Here is a 19,831-nt window from a genome sequence, read left to right as displayed (position 1 = left end):
CCCGCAGCGAGGCTCCCCCCGTTGACAGTTTACGTGGGCTGGGCTGGGTGCAGTGGCGGACTGGCCATCGGGACGAATCCCGATGGGCCGGTACCGAAGTGGGCGGGTCGGATAAGTCACTAGCACATCCCCCACTCCCCCCGTTGACAATTTACTAGTGGTACCGAAGTGGGCCGGTCGAGAGTCCCGGGCTGATTTTTAGTCCCAGTCCACCACTGGCTACATGACCGTATGATCGCCCATATTGACGCACCTAATTCCTAAACTTCTAACAGATACAAAATAAACCGATCCTTCAGCCTCATATGAGCTCTCAGACACGTTCAAAATTAAACTGTCATCGCTGTCTGAGCTTGCTGCTGTGTGCGCCATCGTGCGTTTACATGCAGATGCTGGGATCCTGAACGGTGCAGCTGGAGCGCTGTGCCCGCATTGACGTCACCCATAATTTGGCGGAATTTGAAGAATCCCCGAGAAGATCCAGGAAATGGTCAACACTGAAGGGCAGATTAATGGTTGTCAAAGTACAAATATCCAAAATCAGTTCAGTAACGGTTTTCAAGGGGACAATATTTATTCAAATTGATGGGTTTGGATGATGGGGGGAAATCGTGTCACAGGCTCTTTAAATCCAGGCATATGTACTTAATTTGTATTATTTTCGTTGTTAATAAACAGATTAATGTCATTGTATCTGTTTTGTTGTTAAAATATTTTAATTCTGGTTGAACATTTTTATTTAAATGCTTCAGATTATTCTTATTAGATATTGATATCAATTAATCTAAACAAACCATGTTATTCCTGAAGAGTTTATCGCCGGCCACTAGAGGGCAGTGTCACTGCTGTCGCTGCCCGGTTATGCCGTGCTCTGACCCGGAAGTGCCGAGCGGCCATTTTAGTTCAAACATTGTTCATGCACTCCGCCTCGAGTTGAGACGTTCGTCCACTCATTCATGTAAGACTGTTTCCACTATTATATTATACCATATATTATACTATATATATATTATACTATTATACTACTATACTCTGTTTCGTGGTATATATTTGTGTTGATTGAATTGCATGGATGTAATACTTTGTCAGCTTATCTTGCTGCATTATTCTGTTTTAGGGTGTCGTCATCCTTGTCAATAAATCACCGAAACTGACATTGAGGAGTGTGTTTCTTCATGACGACACCATGGTCGTTGTTGGATGCCCTGTCCCCGGCTGCGAGTTCAAATCCGATGACTTGTCTGAAGCACTCGTCATTGCTATATTGACGATTCATGGATGTAGCCACCAGCACGCAGCGCCTGTCATGGCCGCGCCAGCCCAGGCCCCAGCCCCTCACGGCCCGAGACTCGATCGGCCCAAAGTTGATGTGGGCGTGTCAATAGAGGAATGGAACGTGTTCATCCGCCGTTGGAATGTATTCCGCGCCGGCTCAGGCATAGGGGACGCACAGGCCCCCTTCCAGCTGTTTCAGTGCGCTGGGCCTGTACTTGGAGACAGCCTGTTGAAAGCCGTCCCCGACGCCGCTTCCGGACCCTTGCCAGACCTGATCACTGTCATGCGTTCCCTAGCTGTCATCCCAGTTGCTACATGCGTCCTGCGCACCGAACTACTTCAGTTACGCCAGGAACGCGACGAGACATTCCGCGCATTCGCTGCCAGAGTGCGGGGTAAAGCAGAGACATGCGCATATAATGCGGTATGCGAGTGTGGTAAGGACGTGGACTATACCGACCACATTATCCGCGATGTGCTGCTCAATGGCATCTATGACTCGGACATACGCCGCGAGACGCTAGGGACAACTGACGTCCTGGTCAAGCCAGTTAATGACGTGATTGCACTCGTCGAGAACAAAGAGATGGCCCGTAACGCTCTCCCGTCGTCCTCCCTATCAGCCATGTCGTCATTCCGGCGCTTGAAGACGACTCCACAGGCGAGCCCCGCCCCGAGCCCCGCGGACGGGGCTAAACGTGCCTCGTGTCCGGAATGTAAGAACGTCTTTAACGTCTTCACGGAGGGGCCTCGCGGGTGGAATCCTAAGCCTCACCAGGTGTGCATCGGCTGCTACAGGGCCCGCCGACAACAGAGGCGTCAACAGCCGTCATCCGACAGTCAACAGGCCGCCATGGGGTCGGAGCTGGTATCCCAGGTCTCGTCGGTGCAAGCTGGAGCCCGCCCTGGCCGACGTCGCGGGAGCCTTCGCCGACGCCGCGCCCCTACGTCGCACGGCTGTGTCGACAGGCCTTCACCTATCATACTCGAGCACCACATCTTCTCCAAGGGCGAATGGAGGCGAGCCAGGCTGAGAGACCACCCCCGGGCGTTAATCACCATCTCGATGGACATGCCAGTCGGGCCGAGGGATGGCACCAGCAACCGGGGCTCGGCCGACGGAGCTCGAATATCTGCCGTCGCAGACACTGGCGCGCAGTCGGACCTTTGGTCTCTGGAGGAGTTCCTGGCCTGCGGTTTCGCGCGGGACGACCTGCGACCCGTCAGCCTCAGCCTGTTGGCCGCCAACCGCTCCCCTATAGCCATCGAGGGAGCGTTCTTCGCTAGGCTCTCGACGACCTGCAGCGGGGGCCGTACTACATCCTGCCGTTCCATGGTATATGTGAGCAGCTCAGTCCGGGCCATGTACCTCTCCTACGAGTCGTTGCTCAACCTCGGCCTCTTGCCCATTAACTTCCCGTCGGACGACGTTGCAAGGGGGCCCAAGGACAGGCGTAGCCCTGACACGGCTGACACGCCAGTCCAGCCCCTGTCCATCAATGCGACGAGGTCAACCAACGGCGGCTGCGTGGGGCCAAGTGACCCCGGGGACGCCCAATGCTCATGTCCTCAGCGCACGGTCCCCCCGGCGCGCCCCGCAGCACTGCCGTTCCCTTGTACGCCAGAGAACAATAACCGGATGAAAGGTTGGCTACTCGGGAGATATGCCTCGTCGACATTCAATACTTGCCCCCATCGGGCACTACCATGCATGGAGGGGCCGCCTATCGAGATGCACGTGGACCCCGCAGCTACGCCTAAGGCATGCCACACCGCGGCTACGGTGCCTCTACACTGGCAGCGGAGGGTTCACGATGACCTCCTGCGGGACGAAGCCCTTGGGGTCATTGAACGCGTGCCGTACGGCGAGCCGGTGACGTGGTGCCATCGTATGGTAGTCACTCGGAAGCACGACGGTTCCCCCCGCAGGACCGTGGACCTCTCCCCCCTCAACAAGTTCTGCCAACGTGAGACCTTCGCCACTGAGTCCCCGTTCCACCTCGCACGCCGCGTCCCGAAGGGCACCTGGAAGACCGTCACGGACGCCTGGAACGGCTACCACAGTGTTCCCCTGCGTGAGTCGGATCGCCACCTCACTACCTTCATCACGCCCTTCGGCCGTTGGCGCTACACCAGGGCACCACAGGGTTTCCTGTCGTCAGGGGATGGCTACAACCGTCGGTTTGACGCCGTCCTCTCGGACTATGAACGCAAGGAACGTTGTGTGGATGACACCATCCACTATGACACCGACCTGGAGCAACACTGGTGGAGGACCATCGACTTCCTGACGCGTGTCGGCCGATCGGGGATCGTGCTGAATCCGGACAAGCTTCAGTTCGCGGAGAGGTGCGTCGACTTCGCTGGCTTCAGGGTGTTGGAATCTACCATCGAACCGCTCCCAAAATACTTGGACGCCATCCGGGACTTCCCCACCCCAGGCTCCACGACGGACATCAGGAGTTGGTTCGGCCTTGTCAACCAGGTGGCTAACTACGCCCAGTTGCGTGACACGATGGCTCCATTTAAGCCGTTCCTCAGCCCACGCTGTGCGTTCCTATGGTCCCCCGTTCTGGAGGAGGCCTTCCAGACGTCCAAGCAAGCCATAATGGAGGCCATCCGCGAGGGCGTGGAGATCTACGACATGCAGAAGCGTACCTGCCTCCGCCCTGACTGGTCCATGCGTGGCATTGGCTACTTCCTGCTCCAGCAACATTGTCACTGTGCCTCGGGCATACCGGACTGCTGTCCAGGAGGGTGGAGGGTCACCCTCGCGGGCTCGCGTTTCCTGTCCCCTGCGGAGCAGCGCTATGCAGCCGTCGAGGGAGAGGCCCTAGCTGTGGCATGGGGCCTGGAACAGACGCGGTACTTCACGCAGGGGTCCGACAACCTCGTCGTGGTCACCGACCATAAGCCGTTGGTGAAAATCTTTGGCGACCGTACGCTGGATGAGATCACAAACTCGCGTCTGTTTAGACTGAAGCAGCGCACCCTCCCATGGCGCTTCGACATTGTGCATCTGCCTGGCAAGAGCAACTATGCCGCTGATGCCACGTCGAGGCATCCTTCCCCCTCGGGTTCAGCGAACGGCCTCTCATTGGGGCTGCCGAGCGGGCCTGACGCCATGGAGTCAGCACTCATGGCCTCCATCCGCGACGACGCACGGGAGCTCGGAGCCGTCTCTTGGCCCCTCCTCGCACGGGAAACAGCGGCTGATGGATGCCTCGGCCACCTCCTCCAACTCATCGAGCAAGAGGGTGGGATTGACGTTAACGACCCTGCCCTGGCGAGTCTGTCATCGGTCTGTGAGTCCGTCTACGCCCAGGACGGCGTCCTGCTCTATCGGGACCGCGTCGTGGTTCCCCCATCCCTCCGTGGGAGGGTCCTTCGGCATCTCCATGCCGCTCACCAGGGGACCTCAGCCATGGGGCAGCATGCCCGAGCCATAGTTTACTGGCCCGGGATGTCCGGGGACATTCAGGCCACCAGGGACGGGTGTGCAGACTGCAACCGCAATGCTCCGTCACAGGCGGCTACACCCCCCCCGGCCGTCCCCACCCCCGTCCACGCCATTCGAGGCGGTGTTTGCTGACTTCTTCGACTATGGGGGCCGTCACTACCTAGTTGTCGGGGATCGGCTCTCGGGCTGGGTAGAGGTCCTGAGCTCTACGGCGGGTACTGCCCTGGCGGGCTCAGCTGGCCTGGTCCAACACCTCCGGTCGTTCTTCGCCACCTTCGGCGTACCGGAGGAGCTCTCGAGCGACGGTGGTCCGGAATTCAAGGCGAGCCACACCGAGGACTTCCTCCGCTTATGGCACGTCGAACACCGTGTGTCTTCCGTTAGCTTTCCGCAGTCGAATGGGAGGGCGGAGGTTGCGGTTAAGACTGCTAAGCGCCTCTTGATGTCCAACACCGGCCCGTCGGCTAGCCTTGATCAGGACCGCTTCCTGCGTGCTATGCTGCAGTTGCGTAACACGCCTGACCCCGACTGCGACCTCTCGCCAGCACAGATCATCTTCGGCCGCCCACTTCGTGGCTCGCTCTCCTTCGTGAACCGCCTCGAGAAGTTCTCGAACCCGCATATCCGCCTGCTATGGCGCGAGGCATGGGCGGCGAAGGAGGACGCCCTTCGGACCCGTATGTCCCGCACCACCGAGTCTCTGGGGACTCACTCGAGACCGCTCCGCCCATTGGCACTCGGCGAAAGGGTATTCCTCCAGAACCAGCAAGGCCCGAGCCCCCACAAATGGGACAGGTCGGGGATCGTGGTGGAGTCGCCGGGCCACGACCAGTATCGGGTCAGGGTTGACGGTTCGGGACGTCTGACACTGCGCAACCGGCGGTTCCTCCGTGCCTACACGCCGGCCACACCCTGCGCCCGCGAGCGGTCGGCTGCGCCGTCGCCGCCGCCCGCTGCCCTGGGTCATCAGCCCCCACCTATCCACCCGGGCTGGGCGACGCCCCAGGGGATTGCTCAGCGGCCGGCTGTCGGGCCCCGCGACTCGGCTATTGGCGCTTCCCCACCGACGCCTGCTGATGGGGCGTCCTCTGACCTCGCTGTTCCTACGGGTGCCTTCCTGGGTGCACCGCTCCCGGTGCCGCAGTCGCCGCCGACGCTGCCCCAGCCGACTCGGCCGGGCCGCTTGAGGAGGCCGCCTGCACGTTACGAGCCCGAGTCTGGCAGCTGGATACGGGATGTAGACCGTTAACCTATTCCGGCCCATAGCTTTCCGGTCTGGGGGGGATGAAGAGTTTATCGCCGGCCACTAGAGGGCAGTGTCACTGCTGTCGCTGCCCGGTTATGCCGTGCTCTGACCCGGAAGTGCCGAGCGGCCATTTTAGTTCAAACATTGTTCATGCACTCCGCCTCGAGTTGAGACGTTCGTCCACTCATTCATGTAAGACTGTTTCCACTATTATATTATACCATATATTATACTATATATATATTATACTATTATACTACTATACTCTGTTTCGTGGTATATATTTGTGTTGATTGAATTGCATGGATGTAATACTTTGTCAGCTAATCTTGCTGCATTATTCTGTTTTAGGGTGTCGTCATCCTTGTCAATAAATCACCGAAACTGACATTGAGGAGTGTGTTTCTTCAATTCCGTTAAGACAATCATGACAGCATATTAAAAATCAAGACACAATGCATGCTTTTTTATCCACCCTTTTATTGCGTTTTGAAACTGGCGAACAATTTATATTGTTCGAGTTCTTGACAGAACGCTGAGTCATGCCAAAACAGCGACATTTTACGCGATAAATACGGGTTTAAATATCAGCATTTGCCACGGAAGGCGAGTGGCAGCTACCATAAACCTTCTCTTAACTTGTGGCATTTACTTGCCACGGCAAGCTGTGGTATATACTTGCCACGGCAAGTTGTGGCATGGTTGTGGCATATACTTGCCACAGCAAGTTGTGGCATCTGTGGCATATACAGGACTGTCTCAGAAAATTAGAATATTGTGATAAAGTTCTTTATTTTCTGTAATGCAATTAAAAAAACAAAAATGTCATACATTCTGGATTCATTACAAATCAACTGAAATATTGCAAGCCTTTTATTATTTTAATATTGCTGATTATGGCATACAGCTTAAGAAAACTCAAATATCCTATCTCTAAATATTAGAATATCATGAAAAAGTATACTAGTAGGGTGTTCAACGAATCACTTGAATCGTCTAATTAACTCGAAACACCTGCAAGGGTTTCCTGAGCCTTGAAAAACACTCAGCTTGGTTCAGTAAACTAAATCACAAGTATGGGGAAGACTGCTGATCTGACTGCTGTCCAGAGGACCGTCATTGACACCCTCCATCAGGAGGGTAAGACACAAAAAGAAATTTCTCAAAGAGCAAGCTGTTCACAGAGTGCAGTTTCAAAGCACATCCACAAAAAGTCTGTTGGAAGGGGGAAATGTGGCAGGAAACGCTGCACAACCAAGAGAGATGACCGCAGCCTTAACAGCATTGTGAAGAAGAGTCGCTTCCAGAATTTGGGGGAGCTTCAAAGACAGTGGACTGAAGCTGGAGTCCAGGTATCAAAAGTCACTGTTCACAGACGTGTCCGGGAAATGGGCTACAATAGCCGTATTCCCATGGTCAAGCCACTTCTGAACTCAAGACAACGGAAGAGGCGTCTGACTTGGGCTAAGGAAAAGAAGCACTGGACAGTTGCACAGTGGTCCAAAGTCCTCTTTTCAGACGAAAGCAAGTTTTGTATTTCATTTGGAAGTCAAGGCGCCAGAGTCTGGAGAAAGGCTGGAGAGGAGCAAAATCCAAGTTGCTTGAAATCCAGTGTGAAGTTCCCACAGTCAGCGATGGTTTGGGGAGCCATGTCAGCTGCTGGTGTTGGTCCACTGTGTTTCATCAAGCCCAGAGTAAATGCAGCTGTGTACCAAGAGATTTTAGAGCACTACATGCTTCCGTCTGCTGAAAAGCTCTATGGAGATGAGGAATTCATTTTCCAGCATGATCTGGCACCTGCCCACAGTGCCAAAACCACCAGTAACTGGTGTACTGACCATGGCATTACTGTCCTCGATTGGCCTGCAAATTCCCCTGACCTGAACCCCATAGAGAATATGTGGGGTATTGTGAAGAAGAAGCTGAAAGACACCAGACCCAACAATGCTAATGAGCTAAAGGCCGCTATTGAAGCATCCTGGGCATCCATAACACCTCAGCAATGCCACAGGCTGATTGCCTCCATGCCACGCCGCATTGATGCAGTAATCCGTGCAAAAGGATTCCCAACCAAGTACTGAGTGCATTAATGGACATTTTCAAATGTTTGATTGTGTTTTGCTGTTATAAATCTTTTTTTTTTACTTGGTCTGAGGAACTATTCTAATTTTTTTAGATAGGATTTTTGAGTTTTCTTAAGCTGTATGCCATAATCAGCAATATTAAAATAATAAAAGGCTTGCAATATTTCAGTTGATTTGTAATGAATCCAGAATGTATGACATTTTTGTTTTTTTAATTGCATTACAGAAAATAAAGAACTTTATCACAATATTCTAATTTTCTGAGACAGTCCTGTACTTGCCACAGATACCACGGAGTAGCGGCCTCTGTGTCAGATGCCGGAAGTACTTGCCACTGCCTGCCGATGCCACGAAATGAGCTAGGCCCTACTGGAGAAACAGGTACTCGCTTGTTCAATTATGTTTGCGGTCTAGATTTCTTTTTCTTTTTTGAAGTGAGAAGTTGTCCGTCAGTCGGACTGACGGACGGACTCCCCACCCCCACAACTAAAACTCTTCGGTTCTCCACGAATTACACAAGTCACCCAAATCAGCGTTAAAAAATCGGGAGGCGCCGAAAAATCCCCTATTAATATATTGATCATAGCTCCGGGTCCGGATAGGTCGGCGTCTGGGTCCGGATCCGGACCGCGGTCCGCCTGTTGCCGACCCCTGATGTAGATGGTGAATAGGAGGGGTCCAAGCACAGAGCCTTCAGGTAGTTTGGACTGCCGTTGCAGGAAAGTTGCAGGAATTGTGTGAACGTGAAAATGAATAGAATATCACCTCCCATCTTCAGAGCAATCTGACTATTATAACATTAGCGTTAAGAAAGCTTACTTAAATATCTGCTATAAGTTAACATAAGTAACCGGATCAAAGTAACATTACGTACAGTCCGCAGCACTGTGAGTGCAGACGTCGATGTGTCCCATTATCATTCATAATCACATGATATCACATAATAATGTATCATATAATTCCTTATCTGAGTCAGCTTCTTGGGCTGTATCTGGCCGTGCAACATCACAGTGTCACATACTGTATGCAGAAGTATTATTTTAAGCAACACATTAAGTTGACGAACACTCGAGTCAAATGTAGCCTAATTAAAGTCAGATCCACTCTTGTCTTAGAAGCTTCAGGGGGGCAGTGATATCATAAACCTGTTAATGTACGCATTCAAACGCTTTTTCTTTTACCAGCTGTATTCACCTTGCAGGTGCAGCTATGTGGCTTTTCTCCTGGATAAAGTGTTTAAGTCATGGATGTTTAAAGTTTAACGTCTTCATTTGTCTAATGTTGTAGTTGACTTTTCATTCAGGAAGTATGACGCGCTGCGCTGTCAGTACGCTTGTCCATGTTTGTGATTGGTCAAATGTTGCTAGCCCCACCCCTTTCATCTGACCGCGCACCTAACTAGATAGGGCAAAACTGGCTTGAGTTGAGAACCAGCGTCGGGCCGTTGAGCGAGAGCGCGTTTGTTTTGGTTAAACCGGGTAACTCTAACATATCCAGGTTATGGATATGGAACCGGCTTCGTCGTACAGGCCTCTGGAGAAGTTGAAGTTCAAATAGAAGGCTTTGTGTTGAGAAGTGGTGGAGACATAAGGCTCTGATTTAAAAGATAGGAATGAATTTGGCAATGTAAGCAATGCAAAAAGTGATCGGTATGAGGAAGATAATATCATCTCATCTAAAGGGCATAGCCTAGCCTACTACATAGTTCAACAAAAGGAAACTACCCAGTATTAAAAAAAGCACCACGAAGTCGACAGAACAATGCTCAACATGCATCTTATACACGATTTTGCTCTTCAATGTCACAAATCCGACTCAAAGACATGGTTGTCTGTCATGTTCAGAGAGAGAATTGAAAAACTTGGGCAAAAAGAATGTCAAGACTTCCTAAAGTTATTAATCAGCTCATTCAGATTTTAGAATAAGCAGCTAGGGGTTTGTTTGTGTTCTTGGCGAGGCTGAGGCTGCTGTTTATGGCTCAGAAAATGTTCTTCTAGTTCTGTATTTTACTAAGATCTCTTAGTGTCTCATCTTGTCCTGCACACACTCATACAAAGTTTCAGGAAATGTAGCATAAAGAATGTATGCGGTTCTTTGGAAATGTGACCGTGCAGTACAGTACAAATATCGTATAAGTAAATGTAGCATAAAGAATGCATGCGGTTCTTTGGAAATGTGACCGTGCAGTACAGTACACATGCACACATGCGATGACATGCTGCTCCCCTTCCTCTCTTACAGCTCCGAGACGGTGTACGAGTGTCCCGACTACCACACAGCTGGAGAGAACTCCTGCTTCTTCAACAAGAACGACACATCCATCTGGGTCAACTACAACATCAGCGTGGTGGCCACCAACGCAATGGGGAGGGCCTTCTCCGATCCAGTGGACATAGATGTGGTTTATATTGGTGAGGAAACACGTTCTGTTTGCTATTGTGATGTTCGTTCTAGACACAATGGCCCCATAAGGATTACAAAAGTGTATTCTAACACACACAGCTGCTTAGTGGAACACTGGGGACAAGGCAATCTGGGTACTCACCGTCCATTCAGTTGTAACTGTGCAATGAAAGTCACTATTTTTACAGTAAATGGTTGATATGTGCAGTCGAAATTAAGAGAATTTGAGCAACGTTAAAGGATAGATCTGTTGATATTCTATATTTCTAATAAATTAACTGATGCTCCTATTAAATATTGCCATTCCAAGCCTATAGCTTATCCTTTTGTGCAACACTATCATATAAAACGTATAAGAGAGCCCAACTGTAGCACTGACATGTTCCCAGGAACACAGTCCTGCAGCTGAAAATACTAACCAGAGCACAGAATATGTATTACTCCATGGCTGAAAATAGTCCGAAAATAATTAGGCTATTTTATATCCGTCGAGTGATGTTTTTTTAGATTCTACAATGGCCTGCTGTTTTAGGAAATTACACAGCCATTTTTTCAATTACATATTTATATGTTTTTGACCTAAAAGTAGAAACAAATGGGGCTTTGGGTTGGAAGCCTCAGACAAGTTGTGTTTAGAACTGAGAGATTAGCTAACACACACTGCTGGTTTTTGTCTCCTCGTGGGATTTGTTGGCTAAAAGAAACATTTAGAACAATTTCAGCCTTTTTATTTCATCTGATTAAATATAAATAGTGGGCAGTACTATGAATACATTATATTAATATTAGATGAGGTAGAAATTAGGTCCCATTCTGTCATGTTGCTAGATAAAATGCATGTTGTCCAGGGCCGTGGGAAGTAGGGGTGCTGAGGGTGCTGCAGCACCCCCTGGTGGAGGACAGGGGATCTGCACTTCAACAAGATATAATAAAAAAAAAAAAACGAATTTTCAGCCTTGATGTAACAACATTCATAATTAAGTAAAGATAACATCCTTTTTTCAACCCGGTTACATTTTCCATTTGCCCTGTATGATGGGCGCTGTAGTGATGAAAGTGGGGGATGTTGGCTTAGCAGGCGCCCGCAGCTCACAGCCAAAGTGAGAGAGATAGAGAGAGGGGATACCGCGGGGATACCGTGGTACCGGCGGGGATTGTTGTTAGCTTCTGCTGCGCTAACAGATATAAGAAGCTGTTTCTACAATAATGTTGAGGGAGAGCTCTGTCCTGTCAGACTGAGAGGCTCAGTGAGGTAAAGGACTCTGAGGGTTTGGATAGTTCACTTTAGTCTAAGTTATCTCAGTGAGTATCAAACGTTTTGATCACAATTTATGTAAACAAATATTTCCAAGGCACACCTTTTATAATTATTAGGATAAATAAAAACAGGTTTGAAATCATTCCAATGTATACTATAGGACAGTAAACCAAAAATATAGTTTAAAACTGGAGAGATTTAAAAATATAAAAATATATAAACACAAATAAAATAAGTTACATTTATTTGTTGTTGGCTATGGTAGGTTATTGGAAATGTTCCCATGTTAAGTAAGCAAACTGATCTGTTGTACCCTCTAGATCAGTCTAGTAATTGGGTGCTCAAAGTGCACCAGATTGAAGCATTTGACTTTAAAATGTTAAAACAATCTTCCCGGGGGGGCACCCCCGGACCCCCCTAGAGGATGTGAAGTCCACCCCTCCATTTAAAACATGTTATAATACTAAATACATTTGAAGCCTTGTTATATAAGCTATCCACCATGTCAATATGTTTCTCTTTTTGTAGTGTATTTGTCTTTTGTAGAGGTTTTTCATTGCCAGCTAAAATCTTGCCTATAGGGCAGCATATTTGTCAGAACCAGCCCTGGTGTCATCCCCACAGCACCCCCCATTTGAAACATGTTCCCACGGCTTTGATGTTGTCTGTTTCATAAAATAATGAAAAGGCTTAAAGTAACACTGGCTGCCCTTGAGACTGCTTATCTCAAAGTGCTCCTCTAGCTCTCGTCTCTAATAGCTGCATTGATATGATTCTGTTATCTGCCTTAACTTACAATAACTTACAATGTGTCGGCCGTGAAGATAACTTAAAGCCTAAATATTAACATTTATCTCAAACACACACACACACTTTTGCTACTTGGTTTAAATATGATATAGGATTGTATATCAAATCATGGTAAATAAAACAGTCACAAGAAATTGATTGTTATACATTTCCATTTTTGGGATAATTGTGAAAGAGTGACTAAAAAATAGAGTCTTAAAATAGAGCCTTATTTAAAAACTGGAATTATTAACTAAAAAAAGAAGACTCACGCAAAAGACCTAATTTGTTCTCTTTTTTTGTATCAATTAATTCACCAAGGTTTTATTTTCTTTGCTTTTAAATGATCAGGAGCCGTTTATAAAAAAACAAGTAAAACAATAATCCTCTTTTCACAGTCCCCACTTCTCAACGTAACATTGAATAATAATTTTTAAAAAACTCATGAATATGAGTTTATAGTAATTATCAAGATTGTACTGTTAAGTTTGTTATGAAGGGTGTCAAGGAATTAATATGAAGACCATAAAAACCCTTGCATAATATTACGTGTGCTCAGCCTCTGATTGGCTTACAAACTACTGTAAGAAGCTTTTTATTTCCATTAAATGTCAGTTCTGACGCAATGGAAATCACTAATTTGTTTAACTTATTTAACACCAAGTATTTACCAACGTTGATGTCATTATTCATCTTAGCCTTCTAATTGGCATCTCTTCAACTTGACTTGGACGTGAGCATGGGTATTTGCACACGGCACAACACATGCCCTTTCATGGTGTTAAGGTGTGTTTTCTATGCCCATAGGCAACACACTTTAATTATGATCAGAGTGTAAGGTATAGTAATTCCAGGATTTGCAATTTTGTTTAGCATATTTTAAAGATTATCAAGAAAATTATGTTGGTAGTTATGACATGAAATATTCCCATCCTGCCATGCCTGGTTATGTAAATGTTTAAATACTTTTTATCTTCCTCCTTTTAACCCTCAAACAAAGAAAACACATCCTCTCTTATTCACATTTCCTCTCTTCCTCTCCAGTCGAGCCTAATCCTCCAGAGAAGCTGACAGTGGCAGTCATGGAGGATAAGGGCTGGCCCTTCCTCCTTGTGTCATGGGAACCGCCACATAAAGCTGACACCCGCTCCGGTTGGATCACTCTCATCTACGAGCTCCGCGTCAGGCTGGAGGAGGAGGAGGACGACTGGGAGGTACGTCACCTGGTGCTCACCATAGGGAGCCAATCAATGGTTCAAATGTTCCAGTGATCATGTTAGTGAACTAGTCCTGAGGTGCTGTACTGCGCTTTAACCTTCTCTAATATCTACTCCAATATTTTAACCATACTGTATACTAAGTATATATTGACATATTGTGGCAGCTGTTTGTCCTCAAACCAAAAACAAATAAAACACTCAAAGTTAAGCTGCCAAAGGATAAGGTTTTTTTACGCAGGATAAAGTCGATTGTCCAGGGAAATAATTCCTTTTGTGCCTATATTTTCTCCCTTTCCAACAATTAAACAGTACAAAGAACCTTGTTTTTTACAGCCTCTCTTGCCCTGATACAAAAAACATCTGAGTTACCGGTGCCCAAACCCTCCTCTATCTGTCTGCAAACAAAGACCAAATCACCCAGGGCCTGAAACTGCCTTTAAAAAAAGCATTTCTAACTCCTTAAATTAACTTAAATAACGACACCAAATAATGATCAACTTACTGCATGTTAGTGAACTTGAGGTGCTGTTCTGCACTTTAACCTTCTCTTATATCTACTCCAATAGTTTAACCATACTTAATACTAAATATGGATTTGCACATTGTTTCAGCTGTTTGTCTTCAAACCAAAAACAAACAAAAAACTCAAAATTAAACTGCCACAGAAGCACCAGGTAGGATATTTTACGCAGGATAAAGTCCATTTTCCTGGCAAATAATTCCTTTTGTGTCTTTATTTTCTCCATTTCCAACAATCAAACAGCACAAAGAATATGGTTTTTTAGATCCTCTCTTACCATGATACAAAAACCAAAAAAATCATTTGAGTTTCCGGTGTCCAAACCCTCCTCTATCTGTCTGCAAACAAAGCCCAAATCAACCAGGGCCTGAAGCTGATTTATAACTCAAATTAACTTAAATAACGACACTAAATAATGATCAACTTACTACAAAACAGCAAGAAAATAAACTCTAGAATATTACAAAACAATGAATAGCTCCAACACACTGTGCATATCTGCTCACTGTGTTATTGTGTTGTTTTTTCCAGATGCACCATGCAGGCCAGCAGAAGATGTTTAACATTTTCAGCCTGCGCTCGGGGGGGAAATATCTTGTCGAGGTGCGCTGTAAACCCGATCACGGCTTCTGGAGTGAATGGAGTTCCACTTCCTACGTCAAAGTTCCTGACTGTAAGACATCTACTCCTATAATGTCATTATTATTTTTGTAAAGCACTTTTAACTTATTTTTGTTTAAATATGCTCTATGAATAAACCTGTCTTGCCTTCTCTACTAACATTACAGAACACATATACTGTATATTACATTTACTTTCTTAAAATATACTTAATTGCTATCTTGACAGAACCAGACTAGCAGTTTGCCCTGTTTCCTCTCTTTGTGCTAAGCTAAGCTAACTTTAGTCTCCAGTGATGGAATATAAGTAGAATGATTATCATTAATAAATAAGCAATAAACTTTATAATCCAATAATATTAGGAAGAAATAACTTGCGTTGTTGCGATGTGTGTTAAAGATTTCCATCGGGAGAAGACAATGTGGATCCTCGTTGCAGTCTTTTCTGCCTTCATCTTCCTCATCCTCACATGGTTGCTGCACATGAACAGTCACAGGTAAAAACCATAATAATGAATATTCCATTAAGTTTGTTCGTTCAACTTTTTTTGATGTGATATGAATCCGTGATATGCTCCAGAAACTGTTAAATATCTCCAGAGGATGTGACACTTAAGCTTATACTCACGATTTTATATTTTCTTCTCATATTTATTAATTTTGTCTGCATCCCTGACATATATCTCTTTTCTCCTGTGGGAGAAGTCTGAAGCACTGTATCCTGCCGCCAGTCCCTGGTCCTAAAATCAAAGGATTTGATAATAAGCTTCTCAAGGTAAAACAGCCACATGTGAACAAATTCAGATTTATAAAGTAACTCTGAGAATATCAACTGATTGCATTACTGCTTTTCTGTAATCAAGCTTTCCTCTCTGTGTGTAGAATGGCAACTCTGACGAGATCTTCAGCGCTCTGGTTGTGCCCAATTTCCCTCCGACCTCAACATCTAAATACGAGGAGATGCTGGTGGAGTACTTAGAGGTGTATGTCCCAGAGGAGCCGGAGCTGATGTTGGAGGAGAGCAAGGATCTACTTGACGGCTGCCTTAAATCTGAGAACTCCAGATCAGACAGTGACTCAGGCCGGGGCAGCTGCGACAGCCACACTCTGCTGATGGACAAGTGCGGTGAAACAAAAGAAGAAGAGAGGCAAACAAATCGGGAGAGCAGTCTGATGGAGACACGGGGCTGGAAGGAGGAAGCTATCAACCACGACACCAGTGGGAAGGTGAAGACCTGGCCCTCGCTGTATTCTCCACTGCCTCAATATGGCTCAAACCCCCTGGACAAACAGAGCTCACTTGAGACGGCCAAGCAGCATTCCCTCTCCACGTCCTCCTTCCTCACCCAGCCTGGCACCAAGGATGCTCTGGGACCGAGCTACACGGACTTCTGCTTGAGCAACAAACAAAATCATCTCCATCCCCAGACACTGGCCCATCGGGAACTCCAAACCCGGAGCGATGTCAACATCTCCAACATCGGACGCAAACGATCGCCTGCCACCAAGTACGTTGAAGTCCAGAGGGTCAACAAGGAGGATATGGTGCTCCTGCAGCCAGTGGTGTCCAGGTGTGGTCACATTGAAGGTTGCCCCAACTTGCCCAAGGGGGAGGACTATAGCAAAGTGAAGGGGGTGGACTGTGATAACAGGCTACTGCTGCAAAGAGAGGGGACAGGGGAAGACGTATGCCCTTTAGTGGACCAGGAGACAAATGGAGAAGGAGGAAACTGCTACACGTCCTCAACAGTTAGCACTACGCAGAAGCCTACAGCCTGCATGTACACTGTCATGCCACTACAGGAGGAAACGGCCCTCACATTGAATGGTTATGTTGACACAGCCACAATGGGCAACATGCCATCCTGCTAAAGGTCCCATAACGTCAGGCACTGTGCCAGATTTGGTTCAGGCCAGGACAAAGACTATACACACTAAGCACTGGATTACCTGTATTTACTACCTGAATTATACTCTTTCTTCAACTTTATGAAGAATATGATTGATTGCATTAACTATGTGGTTTCTATATTCTGTCATGATTAAGTATTTGTTTGAATATGTCATACATATTGTTCTCCTGTCAGGCACGATGCATTCACTTTTTTTTTATTTCTTTCATAAAATACTTGATCTACAATGCTGGAAACCTCTGATTGAAGGATTTGTTTACAATCTAAATGTCAGAAATGTTTGTTTTTAATATATAAAATGTATTTTCTCTGCTTCCTGTAGAACAGGGGTCTCAAACTCAAGGCCCGGGGGCCAAATCCGGCCCGCGACTTCATTTTATGTGGCCCCGCAAGAGCTTGCAAAGAATATAATACGTTTATTATACGGTTAAATGCCACTTTACAGAAGCAGGTTGTCCATAAACTACATGTCCCACAATGCATCTCGTTTTGTGACATGCACTGAAGAGACTTGCAATTATTTGCCCTGGCCTTCTGCTTTCAGACGTAATTAATTACTAAGTTATTATCCTATCCAATAATAATCAAATTCAGAGGCAAAAATGTAATCTAATACATTATTTTATATATTATATATTTATATAGTTACAACCGGCCCTTTGAGTGCAACCTTTATGCGAATGTGGCCCGCGATGAAATTGAGTCTGACACTCCTGCTAGAACATTTAAAATACATTTGGGGGCCTAAAGCGCCCCCTGGTGGTCAGAGTGAATCATATTGGAAATATAATCTGATAAAATGTATTTATAACAGTTTTGTCTTATCAAGTTTTTTTTGCATCATGAAGTTTTTTTCTAATCGTACATATTACTCAATAGATATGATATCAAATGGGATACAAGCCTAAAAATATAAAACAGAACTTGAATCTTCACTTATTTGATTCAAAACAGCAAATCAAATCATAACAAAAACTCAACAAAGATAACGACACATATTCCCTTGAAATGTGCTTAAAGAAATTTGAAGTTTATAGCTTCTTTTGTGTATTTGTTATGCACATTTTCATCTTTAAATATCCATCTAATGTCCAAGAATTCTTCATGGCATCAATCATGCAGTTCCTGGGGAACTGACATGCCTTTCTCCATGCTGGTGTAAAGATAATAAAATGGCTGGAGTAGAAACTGTCACCTGTATATGGTCACCAGAAACCAGGTCAGCATTGTACTGCAGGGACATAACATCATTAAAAGACTCCTTTCGTGCTCACTAACTCAGTGTCACTGTATGTGGAAATGGAACATGAAAAAAGCTTTCACTCTCCACATGTCTCTGTTTTTGATAGGTTGAGAATTACCATGAACATCAGCACATACATTACTTTTATTAAGTTGATAGATATGTCTTTTATTAATATAATCTTGCTGGTTTCCTGACTCATTTTTAAACCTATACTTGTCCTGAGGCTGTGCTTCATTCTCACTGCTGTTGCTGCAAGGCACATGCACACAGGTATGTCTGAATAGCTTGTTGCGCAAACTGTTTACTCGTGCGCAAAGACAATAGGACTGCTATCCAAATTACAGTTTATTTAGACTGTAGCCTACATTATCATAACATTGATAATTCCAAAATGACATTACCTACTTGTCTTCGTCTATCACCTCTCCAAACTTTCTCTGGTCCTCAGAAAATCTTAACTTTGGTGCAGCAGAGTCGTCAGCATTCTCCTCCAAATCTTCGTCTTAAAGCATGAACTTAGAAGGACTTAGATTTATGAGTTGATTTACTTGCCATATTTGATCTTATCCTGTCAAAACGATACACTTACATGAATCTTTGACAGGAAACAGCATGTGTTTTTGTTTTGAGTTTCTTCTACTATTTATCTGGGTAAATTTTCGGAATACAAACCAACTTCAAAAGCCATATCGCCATATGTGTCGTGCATAGCATCATGGCATTTTGATGGGGGGGGACCTCACTATATCCTAATCCCTGATTGTATTAACCAACCAATCCCTCTCTGAAGTCCTGTCCTGTGTTTGGGGCCTATAACAGACTAGTGTGACGATCCAATTGTTGGCCATTTGTATTATAAAGTCATAATATTTTCTGTGTATTACCTTCAAAACCTCTTAAACCCCAAGCCTGTTTTTCAGGTTTCAGGCTCGAAAATGACATTCCCAGAACAAATGACCATATCTTCCCTTCTAAAAGGGTTAAATAAATAATCTTTTTTCAAAAAAAAGTAATGTTAAACCTGTGAGTTGGATGTAGAAAAGTCAGAATCAATATAGATGTTTAGATACTGTTTAAAAACTGTAAATTATAGTGCAAAACATATTTTGTACTTATAGTGAAAACTAACCTTGGATGATGGGTTAGTAGACTAAAAGCTTTAGGAATCCAAAGTACAACATATAATAAGTAACCTGTATCAAGATTGATGCAAAACAAGTGATATTTGACCTTTTTAGACAGATTTAGCAAAAACAGCCTCTTCTGAGGCCATTTGGGTGGATTTTCCTTATCTCTGTGGCGTCTTCGCGCATTCAATCTCGCTACAGAGCGTAGGAATGGCCTGCTCTGATATTTGAAAATGGAATTGCAGTTTTATTGCTTATAGATTATCAGAACATTTCAAAGGGGACACAGTCCAACACGTTCTCACTCCCAACCCGTCACATATTGACGGACGGTCAGGGCCCCTACCCGTCACTCTATTACGTACAGGGTACCCCTTGGAAGTCAGTTTTCAATGGGCAGGGCGTCCCATAGACCTTCATAGACCTAGCGTTGATAATAGACGCCATGAGAACGCTCCCCGGCAAATGGTACTCCGACGGTCGGTTGTTATTGTCAATATTAATATAACAATAATAGATTTTTTAATAGTCACACTCGATTTCGCCGATTTTCTTGTTGCAGCTGGTCGACACCTCTTTTAGCAGAAACAAAGGCTTCATTAATGTATTAAATCGATGTTAATTCATGTGTGTGGTTGTGGAATTAATGGATGTGCCGTTGTGCGATTCC

General features: G+C 45.8%; 2 protein-coding genes across 2 annotated transcripts in view; both read left to right on the top strand.

Annotated features, from left to right (window-relative positions):
- The window catches only part of prlra (prolactin receptor a), a 33,822-nt gene extending 16,271 nt beyond the window's left edge, over window positions 1-17,551 (top strand). The window contains exons 4-9 of the mRNA XM_079658707.1: window positions 10,307-10,476; window positions 13,560-13,729; window positions 14,787-14,928; window positions 15,276-15,372; window positions 15,581-15,650; window positions 15,758-17,551. Coding sequence (XP_079514833.1) covers window positions 10,307-10,476; window positions 13,560-13,729; window positions 14,787-14,928; window positions 15,276-15,372; window positions 15,581-15,650; window positions 15,758-16,747 — 1,639 coding nt within the window. The 3' untranslated portion in view covers window positions 16,748-17,551. The remainder of the gene's footprint in view (window positions 1-10,306; window positions 10,477-13,559; window positions 13,730-14,786; window positions 14,929-15,275; window positions 15,373-15,580; window positions 15,651-15,757) is intronic.
- LOC307024357 (uncharacterized protein) lies at window positions 940-9,622 on the top strand (the record flags this gene model as incomplete). Its single annotated transcript, XM_079658422.1, has 3 exons — window positions 940-958; window positions 1,118-3,169; window positions 9,563-9,622. The coding sequence occupies exons 2-3, from the start codon at window positions 1,187-1,189 to the stop codon at window positions 9,620-9,622; spliced, it is 2,043 nt and encodes a 680-aa protein (XP_079514548.1). The 5' UTR covers window positions 940-958; window positions 1,118-1,186.
- Window positions 17,552-19,831: the final 2,280 nt, after the last annotated feature.

This window comes from Notothenia rossii, assembly GCF_949606895.1.
Source record: "Notothenia rossii genome assembly, chromosome: 11".
Taxonomy (NCBI): domain Eukaryota; kingdom Metazoa; phylum Chordata; class Actinopteri; order Perciformes; family Nototheniidae; genus Notothenia; species Notothenia rossii.
This window is presented reverse-complemented; position numbering and strand designations above follow the sequence as displayed.